Source organism: Candoia aspera, chromosome 3, assembly GCF_035149785.1.
Source record: "Candoia aspera isolate rCanAsp1 chromosome 3, rCanAsp1.hap2, whole genome shotgun sequence".
Classification (NCBI taxonomy): Eukaryota; Metazoa; Chordata; class Lepidosauria; order Squamata; family Boidae; genus Candoia; species Candoia aspera.
In genome coordinates, this window is record NC_086155.1 from 129,180,754 (window position 1) to 129,194,401 (window position 13,648).

The 13,648-nt window shown below is 41.2% G+C and overlaps 1 protein-coding gene across 1 annotated transcript in view; it reads right to left on the reverse strand.

Annotated features, from left to right (window-relative positions):
• CDH10 (cadherin 10) overlaps positions 1–13,648 on the reverse strand; it is a 162,194-nt gene that overhangs the window by 100,882 nt on the left and 47,664 nt on the right. Inside the window, exon 2 of the mRNA XM_063298769.1 lies at positions 24–383. Coding sequence (XP_063154839.1) covers positions 24–254 — 231 coding nt within the window. The 5' untranslated portion in view covers positions 255–383. The remainder of the gene's footprint in view (positions 1–23; positions 384–13,648) is intronic.

Consider the following 13,648-nt stretch of genomic DNA (forward strand, 5'->3'; position numbering starts at 1 on the left):
AAGAAAGAGTGCATGAGACCTACCTTGCCTACATATTGGTAATCAGACCCAGTATATTCCTCCAACAAGAAAAACTGGTTCCACATCCAGCCTCGTTTCTGACGGTGCAGAACTTTCCCTTCATTTCCTACTGCATGAGTTCTGAAAGTTGGGGGCTGGTGGTCTGTAGTCCTAGTGAACACCATGGCTGTCAAGCAGGGGTGTAGCAGGCATAGCAAGAGCAGCACCAGCAGTAAGAGTTGCTGTATTGTCATAATTCTTAGCTTCACACGTGCCTTTGACTGCAAGTTCAGTATTATACCTCTTCTTAGAGTAAGCTCTTTGTGTACCCTTGGTGCAGTTTATAACCAACAGCCCATCTGTAGTCGGTGCATATCCAAAACCTTAAAGCAAACAGAAAAAAAATAATATATAGATTCAGATATATTCCTTTACTGTGCATTAGCTTTCACATTATTCTTGGCACCATAGCTGCAAATATTATATGAAATTGATTATTTCTCCCCAAACACATGTAAATAGAAACATTAGCATTATTTAATAACTGTCATCTAATCCAAGTTTTGCAAACCCTTAATGTAGTATGACGTTGCTTCCACCACCACGTATTTTGCAGGTCGATGTGTTTTCTTGCCTCCTCATCCAACTCTTCTCCTTAACTTTCAGATTTAACGTCTATTAGAATGTTACTTCAGCAAAGGATCGTTACCTTGTCGTGGTGCTGGAGCTTGAGCACCTCAATGATGCCATGAGCTAAACCGTGAAGGGCCACCCAAGACGGGAAGGTCATGACAGAGAGGTCAGACTAAATGCGATCCCTGGGGAAGGTAATGGCAACCCACCCCAGTATTCTTGCCGTGAAAACTAAATGGATCAGTACAACCAGAGATATGTCGGTATACCATCGGAAGGTGAGACCCCCAGGTCGGAAGATGGTCAAAATGCTACTGGGGAGGAACAGAGGATGAGCTCAACTAGCCCCAGACGTGATGACGCAGCTAGCTCAAAGCCGAAAGGACGGCTAGCGGCCGATGGTGCTGGTGGTGAACGGCGAATCCGATGTTCTAAGGATCAACACACCATTGGAACCTGGAATGTAAGATCTATGAGCCAGGGCAAATTGGATGTGGTTATTGGTGAGATGTCAAGATTAAAGATAGACATTCTGGGCGTCAGTGAACTGAAATGGACTGGAATGGGCCACTTCACATCAAATGACCACCAGATCTACTACTGTGGACAAGAGGACCACAGAAGAAATGGAGTAGCCTTCATAATTAATAGTAAAGTGGCTAAAGCAGTGCTTGGATACAACCCAAAAAACGACAGAATGATCTCAATTCGAATTCAGGGCAAGCCATCTAACATCACAGTGATCCAAATATACGCCCCAACCACAAATGCTGAAGAAGCTGAAGTAGAGCAGTTCTATGAGGATCTGCAGCACCTACTGGACAACACGCCTAAAAGAGATGTTATTTTCATCACAGGAGACTGGAATGCTAAGGTGGGCAGTCAAATGACACCTCGAATTACAGGTAAGTATGGCCTGGGGGAACAAAATGAAGCAGGACATAGGCTGATAGAATTTTGCCAAGACAATTCACTCTGCATAACAAACACTCTCTTCCAACAACCTAAGAGACGGCTTTATACATGGACTTCACCAGATGGACAACACCGAAATCAGATTGATTACATCCTTTGCAGCCAAAGGTGGCGGACATCTGTACAGTCGGTAAAAACAAGACCTGGAGCTGACTGTAGTTCAGATCACAAACTTCTTCTTGCACAATTTAGGATCAGACTAAAGAGATTAGGGAAGACCCACAGATCAGCTAGATATGAGCTCACTAATATTCCTAAGGAATATGCAGTGGAGGTGAAGAATAGATTTAAGGGACTGGACTTAGTAGATAGGGTCCCGGAAGAACTCTGGACAGAAGTTGGCAGCATTGTTCAGGAGGCAGCAACAAAATACATCCCAAAGAAAGAGAAAACCAAGAAGGCAAAATGGCTGTCTGCTGAGACACTAGAAGTAGCCCAAGAAAGAAGGAAAGCAAAAGGCAACAGTGATAGGGGGAGATATGCCCAATTAAATGCAAAATTCCAGAGGTTAGCCAGAAGAGATAAGGAATTATTTTTAAACAAGCAATGCGCGGAAGTGGAAGAAGACAATAGAATAGGAAGGACAAGAGACCTCTTCCAGAAAATTAGAAACATCGGAGGTAAATTCCAGGCCAAAATGGGTATGATCAAAAACAAAGATGGCAAGGAGCTAACAGAAGAAGAAGAGATCAAGAAAAGGTGGCAAGAATATACAGAAGACCTGTATAGGAAGGATAACAATATCGGGGATAGCTTTGACGGTGTGGTCAGTGAGCTAGAGCCAGACATCCTGAAGAGTGAGGTTGAATGGGCCTTAAGAAGCATTGCTAATAACAAGGCAACAGGAGACGACGGCATCCCAGCTGAACTGTTCAAAATCTTGCAAGATGATGCTGTCAAGGTAATGCATGCTATATGCCAGCAAATTTGGAAAACACAAGAATGGCCAACAGACTGGAAAAAATCAACTTATATCCCCATACCAAAAAAGGGAAACACTAAAGAATGTTCAAACTATCGAACAGTGGCACTCATTTCACATGCCAGTAAGGTAATGCTCAAGATCCTGCAAGGTAGACTTCAGCAGTTCATGGAGCGAGAATTGCCAGATGTACAAGCTGGGTTTAGAAAAGGCAGAGGAACTAGAGACCAAATTGCCAATATCCGCTGGATAATGGAAAAAGCCAGGGAGTTTCAGAAAAACATCTATTTCTGTTTTATTGACTATTCTAAAGCCTTTGACTGTGTGGACCATAACAAATTGTGGCAAGTTCTTAGTGGTATGGGGATACCAAGTCATCTTGTATGCCTCCTGAAGAATCTGTATAACGACCAAGTAGCAACAGTAAGAACAGACCACGGAACAACAGACTGGTTTAAGATTGGGAAAGGAGTACGGCAGGGCTGTATACTCTCACCCTACCTATTCAACTTGTACGCAGAACACATCATGCGACAAGCTGGCCTTGAGGAATCCAAGGCTGGAGTTAAAATCGCTGGAAGAAACATTAACAATCTCAGATATGCAGATGATACCACTTTGATGGCTGAAAGCGAAGAGGAACTGAGGAGCCTTATGATGAAGGTGAAAGAAGAAAGTGCAAAAGCTGGTTTGCAGCTAAACCTCAAAAAAACCAAGATTATGGCAACCAGCTTGATTGATAACTGGCAAATAGAGGGAGAAAATGTAGAAGCAGTGAAAGACTTTGTATTCCTAGGTGCGAAGATTACTGCAGATGCTGACTGCAGTCAGGAAATCAGAAGACGCTTAATCCTTGGAAGAAGAGCAATGACAAATCTCGATAAAATAGTTAAGAGCAGAGACATCACACTGACAACAAAGGTCCGCATAGTTCAAACAATGGTGTTCCCCGTAGTAACATATGGCTGCGAGAGCTGGACCATAAGGAAGGCTGAGCGAAGGAAGATCGATGCTTTTGAACTGTGGTGTTGTAGGAAAATTCTGAGAGTGCCTTGGACTGCAAGAAGATCAAACCAGTCCATCCTCCAGGAAATAAAGCCAGACTGCTCACTTGAGGGAATGATATTAAAGGCCAAACTGAAATACTTTGGCCACATAATGAGAAGACAGGACACCCTGGAGAAGATGCTGATGCTAGGGAGAGTGGAAGGCAAAAGGAAGAGGGGCCGACCAAGGGCAAGGTGGATGGATGATATTCTAGAGGTGACGGAATCGTCCCTGAGGGAGCTGGGGGTGTTGACGACTGACAGGAAGCTCTGGCGTGGGCTGGTCCATGAAGTCACGAAGAGTCGGAAGCGACTAAACGAATAAACAACAAAAGAATGTTACACGTGCTAATCATGTAGATTAGGGGATTTGCACAACTGATTTAATATAAATACTATAACTTTTTTTTTTTTTTTTGGTGCCTTCAAGTCAGTGTTGACTCCTGGCAACTGCCTGAGCAAGTCCCTGCAGTTTTTTTGACATCATTTTTCAGATGTGGTTTGCATTACCAACTTCCTAGGGCTGAGAGAGAGTGACTGGCCCAAGGTCACCCAGCTGGCTTCATGCCCAAGGTGGGACTAGAACTCACAGTCTCCTAGTTTCTAGCCCTGCTACCTTAACCACTGCACCAAACTGGCTCTCACTATAGCCTTTACCTAAAATGTTTTCCGCCTGGTTTGACTTGACTCGGTGAGAAACACTTAAAGGCTAATGCAAAGGCAGTTTTAGAAATTACAGAAAAGGTGGAATATTAATTTTCCAGAATTTTTAAATGGCAAAAGAAGACATCATATGCATCAGTAGAGAGACATGACAAGAATCAGTTTGTAATAGAAAACATTCCTAAAATTGCCCTAGAAGACAAAGTGAGCCATGAATGGATAAATGCTAAAACGAAGAGGATTTTGGTCTGCATTTGAGACTATGAAAACAGAAATTGCCAGACTACAAGATATAAAATGTTTCAGTTTTCATGTCTTGTCACCTCACAGCATAGATCAGTGATGGCAAACCTATGGCACATGTATCAAAGATGACACGCCATGACGTTTTGGATGACACACCAGTGTTCACCAATATCTGACAACAACTATTTTCCCTGTTTGAAACTGAATGAATGAAAGGCACTGCAACTCCCCCCACCCACCTATCTCTCCCCCCATCTCTGCCCTTTTGGCCACCCAAATTGGATTGTATGTTTTAAAAATAAATGAATATGTAAAGAATTGTTTCTCTTTTATTCTGAGGGTGGGGGGCAGTGACACACCAGCAGAGTCAAGTTAGGCGTTTTCTGGATTTTGACACTTTGAGCCCAAAAGCTTCACCATCACTGGCATAGTCCCAATCTAGAAACAGAGAACCATATTCTCTAGAAACTGAAAAACAGACCATTAGCTATAGATGCTTTTGACTGGGAATTATGCTTTACACTGGTCTACCAAATTCAGAGTGTATTCTCTGGTTTATATCATTTCTCAAAGTCCTCCTCAAAAGGTTTCCTTGCTCTGTTATATGGGGGAAAAGCCCTGGAGAGGGATGTTGTATATCATATTATAATACAATATAATACTAGCATCTTCTGAACCTCAATGGTCTTGATGGCAGAGGATAATGAGAACTTGATTACAATGCCTTTTCTTATCTAATTATTCTAATTGGAGTAATTTCTAATAACAAAAATAACACTGAACAATACCAACTATGTTTTTAAAAATGGTATGTTAAAAGACTTGAAAAAACATCCATAGTATAGACTAACAAGCAATAAGAAATCATTAAAAATCTAATGGTGAATAATAAATCATTTATTACCTTAAACAGGGGGTGACTTTTATGGGTACTGACTGACCATCCTGTATTATAATACAGTTCTACCGATCACAACTGCAAAGTCAATGGCTTTCCTGATGTTGGCAACTGCAAATCCCAGCATCTTTCAGCACGCTGTGTAGGAATGATGGGAGTATATTTCAGCAAAAACTGGAAACTCCCCAAATCCTCACCTCTGTTATATATAATATAAATGTTTGAATGCCACAAACTGCAGTCCAGGATCACTGTTTCCTCTGAAGTCAATGTTATGCAATATATCCATGTACAAGCACAAAATATTCTAATACATTGGAATTTGAAGACCTGGCTCTGCCACCTGGCTTGGGGCGGGGACGGATCATGTTTGGAGATGGCTAGTGCCCTAGTTCGCTCGTCACATACAAGGACTGAGTTATTATCTGCCATTTGGATTCTATTTTTATCTATAATTATTGCCTATTGGTAAATGTTTTAAATATTGAATTTTTACATATTGTAAATTTATTGTAAATTTATTGTTTTATTTATTATTGTAATCCGCCTAGAGTCCCTCTGATGGGAAGAGGTGGGCAGTGACAAATTTGATTACACACACACACACACACACACACGGATGCGCACGCACACACACAGTATATAGCATATGATGAGTACATGACAGGAGAAAAGGCAAACGTATTTACACAGTCCACACAATTATATACAAAACTTTTGCAGGGATACAGCAGTAGCCTCATAACTGGATGTCCAGTTCAGCTATCTAGGCGATCGCTTCTGATGTTGCTTCCTGCAGATCTTCTAAGGAGCCAGGGAATGCACATCGTGGGCAGTCTTGCGCAATATGTTTAATAGTTTGCATATCAGCACCACAGTCGCAACGAGGAGAATATTTCCAGCCCCATTGATACACAGCAGAGACACTCCTTCCAGTATCACATCTGATTTTGTTCAATTTCATCCAGACAGAGTGAGGCAGGTTAAAGCCAGGAGGTTTGGAAGAGGGATCACTAATGACCAAGCTGTGATGTGACAGCTCGAACCATTCCTCTCTCCAGGCATTCTTAGGGTTGAACTGGATAGATGTTAGATGTATGGCTATTTTCCAAGCTGGCCTATGAGATTTCAGTCTTGTGGTGGTCTGTTCAATATCCTGATGAACAGGGAGGGCATTGTTGTTCACCAATACAGTACACAGGGGTAGAATGCAGTGTGCCAGAGATGATGCATATTGTCTGGTGGAGTTGAACATCAACCAATTGGGTATGGGAGCTGTAAAGCCCCATGCCAGCACAATACTTGGCTATGGAATAAACCAAGGCCAAGGCTGTTGTTCGTAGGGTGTTAGCATCAGCACCCCAGGATGTTCCAGCCAGTCTGTCCATTAGATTGTTGCAGCTTTTCAATTTTGCAGCTGTTTTTTCCAGGTTTTGTCAGAAGGTCAGTGATATGTCAGTGTTGTTGGAAGGTCAGTGTTTGGGGAGTTATTACACTGTAAAATATGGTTCCAGAACTTCACTGAAGGCTGGTAGTTTGCATGCTTATTACTGAGGTGAAATGTGGCTACTTCTGTTTTTGATGGGCTTGGTTGGAAGCACCATTTTTTGAAGTAGTTGTCCATCTTTTGAAGGTCTTGAGAAAGGATATCCTCTGCTTCACTGAAGTTGGTTCTTTGGACTGTGAGATTGATGTCGTCAGCATAAATAAATTTCCGGGAGAAAGTTTCAGGCAGGTCATGGATATACAGATTAAAGAGAACAGGGGATAACACTGATCCCTGTGGTAATCCATTATTCAGCTTATGATATCTACTCCTGTCATATTCTCTGGAGACTTGGAATAACCTATTGCTCAGCATGTTGTCAATTAAGGCAATGGTGTTACGGCAAGGTACAACCTTGATTAGTTTGAAAAGTCCTTCTCTCCAGACAGCGTTGTAGGCTGCTGAGAGGTCAAGAAAGACAGAGATATTTTTCATTTCCCTTTGGAATCCATTCTCCAGGTAGTGTGAGGACTTGATCACTGTAGTCATGTCTGGGGCGAAATCCAGCTTCTTCTACTGGAACTACAGATTCTACTGCCGGAGCTATTCTGTTTAGGCTGAGTCTTTCTAGGAGTTTGTAGGTGACACAAAGGAGAGTGATAGGCCTATAGCTTTGAGGGAGATTTGGATCCTTTCCTGGTTTCAAAATTGCAATAATTTTGGTCTTCTTAAATATAGGAGGCAACCATCCTGAGTGTAGTATGGAGCTAAACAAGGAGGCAAGCCAACATTTGGCAGTTGGTTCACAGTTCTTCAGTAGTTCTGGATACATGCAATCAAATCCTGCAGCTTTACCATTTTGTAGTGAATCCAAGCCCTTCTGCACTTCTTCTGGGGTGAATGGGCATGAGTATGAGGCATGTAAAACATCATGTTTCAGCAATCTAAGCTCAGATCTAATCTGTCTGGTGAATTTCTTGTGTCTTGTTGTCCTCAAAGTGGAAACAAGGTGGTTAGCTATGGATTCCACATTAATAGTGGAATGTTTTCTTGATGGTATAGATGATGAATCCAATTTTTGGATGAGGGACCAGGCTTTCCTGCTGGAATGGGAGTAAAAGTTACCCATGTCCATAGCATTCTTTAAGCTACACGTGCTCCCTGGGTGGTGCTAAACGGGTGACAGCGATTTGATGCAGCCATACTGCCCCTCTGGGCCTCACAGCCATGACAATCAGAAGTGTACAAAATCAAAATATTCTAATGATATCATGCACAAATAATCCCTTAGATATAATACAAATGATACAAATGATTCCCAAAATTATTTGTTGCATTAAAATTGCTTTGACAATCAATCTATATTTGTATAGATACCTATAAAAATAACAAATGATTGTCAAGTATCCTCTATGATTACCAATGCTTCAACCTTAGGTGTAGGTCATTGCCACAAATAATGTTGTTTTAAAGTAGATCTTAATATTGTTGTTTATTTTAGAAGCAAATGTGCCCTTCTCTGAGTAACAATGGAGAAGTGAATGGGTCTTATATGTAACAGTCAGACCCAAGATAATGGGTCTTATATAATAGTGGAGAAGAAAATGGGTCAGAATATATAACCACATCCAAACATTATGGATGTAAACCTCTGTTCCATGTAATCATTATTGTATCACTAATGTATGTTTAAAGTAGATATGAACGATTTTATAGGACTTTTTCTTCCAAATCAATTAAGCAAGTATTTGTGATGGAAGCTAGTATCTTTCTCACAATCCAGAAATATGAGCACTCACTACCAGAGGAGATGGCCCCTTCCTGACAATGGTAATCACATGATATGGGAGAAAGATTTGAATTTGGCACCTTCTCCATAGCTCCTAAAAAAGTACCATCCAATAGAAGACACCAACCAAGCTCAGAGAGCACCATGGATTTGGCAAAAGTACCATCTTTGGCACTCTTTAGTTGTCCACTTGATCTAACATACATAGTCAAAATTTCTGCTCTTGGGAAGCATTCTCTTGATTAATTGACAGACTGATTGTCTGACTTATAACTAGCTAGCTAAATTTGAATATGTAGCACAAGACTTTTAATGTACAGTACATAAATGCTTAACCTTAGCAAATAATGAATATTCAAGTTTCATAGACAATCGTAAGAACTACTAACGACTCCCACCTTTTTCCCCCCATCAAATGGAGTAAGTTTTGAACTGCTTGTATATGACATCGGACTTTTTCCTCCCTGCTTTCTTTGTAGGAAGGTATATTCCATTCTTCACAAATTCTTACTTGATGTTGAAGTATTGTTAAATTTCTCTGGGGAAATAATTCTTCAACGTTAGCTATTGTTATTGAATTTTCATCTTCTTAAATTAGGTTAATGGAATAAAAGCTTGGATGGAATGTGTCAAAATTACAAAACTAGCTTAAGTACACAGATCTGGCAAACAAGTCTGCTTAATGGATTACTATAGTGGGTAAATCTCTCCATTCTCTTCACCCTTTACCTATTCTTTTTGAGAATCCTGCATGAATACAGTTTACTGCTTTAAGTAGAAAGACTTTTCTAAATTTAGTAAGATTCTGTGTGTGAAACTGAAAATGGTTGAAATATGTATATGACTATAGGATGAGTTATTTTTATCAGTTATTTACCAGCTATTTCTCATCTGAAGAGCAGTCAGGTGGGGAACACTATTACACAAATGAAAACTGCATTACCAAGAAGAAGCCAATGAAGTGCTTAAACTGCACAATACTCATTTAGTTTAAGAAATGCCAAAAGAAAACAAAAGGAATGTTTTGAGTGTGCAGTCGTTCTTCCTCTTTTTTGGAAACCCTCTGCAAGCTTCTGTGAAATCAACAGATTAACCAACTCAAATAAGGAAAGAGAGAGAGAGGGAGAGAGAGAGAGAGAGGTTGACAGGCTTCAGATAAGCTCTCAACCACTTCTATATTGTTTTTCAACATTTCAAGAACTTTATTTTTTCTTAAGTTTATAATATTCATAGTCACAGTAAATTCTGAAAACTTACTGCCTGAAAATCTACATAGGCATATTAAAGCAAGTGCTGAAGTTACTAAGCATTCTCCAGTAACACACCTAGCATGAAGATGCCTTATCATGCCAATTGAATCCTCCTCACCATCAGGCATCATCTGCCCACAATATTGTGCCACCCCAACCCCTCCCCCCCACAAAACCCCCACAAGGTAGAACAAACTATCAGATATTTTAGGTGTATTTCTCTGGTTAATGCGGGTGGAAATTGCAGACTGATAATGTACGCAGTGAAGCCACTGAATCATCACATGGGGGTACTTATTCATCACAACATATTACAGCATACTGCCTATATCACAAGGACTTCAGGTATTTACAGTGAAAAAAATAAATCACAACATAGAAAACAACTCTCCATCTATGTCCCCCTCACAATAAAGCATCATGTCAAAATTAAAGCTGTACCCAATAATGCCAGAGGAAAAAACTTTTTATATCCCATCTTTATTATTTTTATAAATAACTCAAGGCAGCGAACATACGAAATACTCCTTCCTGTTCCTATTTTCCCCACAACAGCAACCCTGTGAGGTGAGTTGGGCTGAGAGGGAGTGACTGGCCCAAGGTCACCCAGCCGACTTTCATGCCTAAGGCAGGACTAGAATTCAGAGTCTCCTGGTTTCTAGCCCAGCACCTTAACCACTAGACCAAACTGGCTCTCTTACTGAGCACGTTCACAATGAATTAATATCATGCTAATTGAATACACCGTACAATAATACAGGTTTTATAGAAAGCGCTAAAATGTCAATGATTTTTAGGCCAAAATCACACCTAATCAAATTTAACTACCTGCTGACATGCTAGACTACTTTCAGCTTGGTCCTTGGTATCCATCAAAGCACAGCAAACTAGTTATTAAATAGTTTAAATTAGTTATTATAAGTTATTATGTACATCAGTAAATGAAAAAAAATGTTTTGTATTGTGCTTGCTACATATGATTGGCAATGGTGAAAAAGTTGTTCAGTTTATGCATATATTGTATCTATATCCATATCTGTATCTTAGATTTATGATCAATATAAATTGTTCCACTGAAATAAAAAGGCCTCTGAAATAGCAGCTTTCTCTTAGATTGCCAAATTGATTTTTGGGGGGGTTTAATAATGGATGTTTCACTATTGGAAGAACACTAGTATGTTGTCAACAGTCTAGATTAATACTGCATGAACAGGCTGAACACTTCTCATGCCCTCTAGATAAATTCCCGTTCTGTGGTAAGAATTCCACTGAATGACACTGAATGTCTCTAAAAAGGCATTTCTTCCCTCCAGGGCAGGTAAATTATTAAATCTCTAGGCCCACTCTATTTTTCTCTCTCCATGTCAGCAAGTTACCAGGTTTATTAGTGAAAGGGAAGGGGCAAAAAGTTGGCAAGAACCTAAAAACCTATCATTAGCTCATCAAGCGTTTGGCGTGTCTGCTGAGGCTGAAACCCTACAGCTTCAGAAAACAGAATCGATTCATCAAGGCATGAAGGACTAAGGCACTGAGAAACAGGAGAATGTGATTTGATAATGCACTCAAAGTAAAACAAAGTTGTTTTATTGCAGCCCAAGCATAACCATTACTGCTAATTAGATGGTGGTACTACAACTAAGTTCTCTTGTACAGACAAGAGCCAAAAGAAAAGGTACATCCAGCATCCTATGCTAACAATAATTCTCTTCCAAATAAACCCCTAAATATTTATTCTTCCAGTAAAATAAAGAAACCACACACATTTTTATATTTCCAAACGGCTTTCACTTTATTACTTTAAGGGTTGCTTACGGAATATAAACTTTGCCAACTAGAATGTAAAATTATCCGAATTGTCCCTCTTGTATTGGTTTGGAGATCAGAACTCAGGGTTCTAACGAATTCTGTGCCTTTCTAGATTTGCAGCACAGATCTTGGAAATTAGAGAGATTAAAAATGCATTTGTACATATGCTCAAGCAAGCATTACAGATCAATATTATTATTTTATAATTGCTACTTATTCAGCAGGATTATAATAGTATGGCAATTACTCTAAATGTGTATTAGCCAATTCATTTAAGATACCAATTAAAATCCAGGCACAAAAGAATTCTTGGTAAATCATAGGAAAATAACCCAGACTGAACAGGACATTAGTTTTGCTGGATCAGAATATGTCCACCTGAGGCCCACAAGCAGATCATCATCGTAACAGCATCTCTGTATTATCAAGCAATACAGGTGGTACTCAATTAATGACCACAAGTCCGACCGGAATCTCAGTCGTTCAGCCAAAATGTCGTTCAATGAGACGGCACATGGCTGCTTTGCTCAACGACCGCAATACCAGCACTCCGGGTTGCGGTCCTTAGGCGATCTCGCGGGTCGTTACGCAGAGGGAGCCCCAGGTAAGGAGCGCGGGTGCCTCGGGGGTTGGGCAGACCCTGGGAGGCCCGGCGCAAGCCGCGCGCGGATGTTTTTCTGCTCAGGGGCTGCTTGGATCTCGACTCCCTCTCGTCTCTGGGGGCTGTTTAAAGACCTCCCTGCTGAAAGATCCCTGCTCCGTGCAAGCAGGCACAGCTTGCGCAGTGCAGGAATCCTGAACGATTTCACACTCACACGCTCACGCACCCTGTGCTCCTTACATTACCTTGCTGCCTCTGTCAGGCCCCTCGCCCCCTCAGTGCTCCAAAGACAGCTTTCCGCTGGGAAGAAAGGAAAAATTGCCAAGAGGTGCCTTTTTTCCCCCTTCTTTGCAGCGCAAAGCCAGCCCCTCTCCCTCCCAAGCGCTCCAAAGAGAGCTTTGCCTTGCGAAGGAAAAGAGCCAAACGCTGCCTTTTCTCCCCTTCCTCGCAGCGCAAAGCTGGCCCCGCCCCTCCCAAGTACTCCAAAGAGGGCTTTGTTCTATGAAGGGAAAAGGAGCCGAAAGCAGCCCCCCCCCCGCTTCTTCACAGCACAAAGCCAGCCCCGTCCCCTGCTAGGAACTCCAAAGAGTTCCGTCCCCTCCGTTTGCAACCTTTCCTGCTGGCTTCCCTACTGATTTTCAGGGGAAACCGGCAGAGAAGATTGCTAATGGCAATCACATGATTGCAGAGCGCTGGGCAACCAGTCCTAAATGCGAGTCCGTTGCCAAGAGCCCGAAATACAGTCACGTGACTGCAGGGAGGGGGCAAGACATTTCAAAAAAGGCTGGAAGGGCTTTACGGGCCATAAAGTACTCTTTCCTTGGCTGTTGTAACTTTGAACGGTTGGTCTTTAAGTGAGGACTGCCTGCAGGTGTTTAGCAGTATTGTGTCTCTGACACTGGAAAGTGAGTTTGCTCCTCATTCTACCTCTGGTTATACAGGAAACATTCTAAAACCTGTAGCACATGATTTAAGGAAGAAATGTGATAAAAGTGTTAATTACTTATGATGGATTAGACCAAAGGGATATAGCCTGCATCCTGCTTCCACAGTGGGCAACTAGATGGCTATGAGAAGTATGTAAGCAAGATACAAACACAACAGCTTTCTTCTATTGCACTACGCAGGAATGGCAAGTCCATCCTTAATTATTTCTACTGTTGTCACAGAAAAAGTGGTAAATTATCAGAAATCTAAGTAGCCAAAGTGCACATCTGAGGCAAGAAGGTTAGGGCTGCACCTTCTAGAAAGATGTGACTCATAAGAGATTCCAAATAAATTTCCAGAAAGAATTTAAGAATCATTCCTAGCTTACTATGAGAAACTAGATACA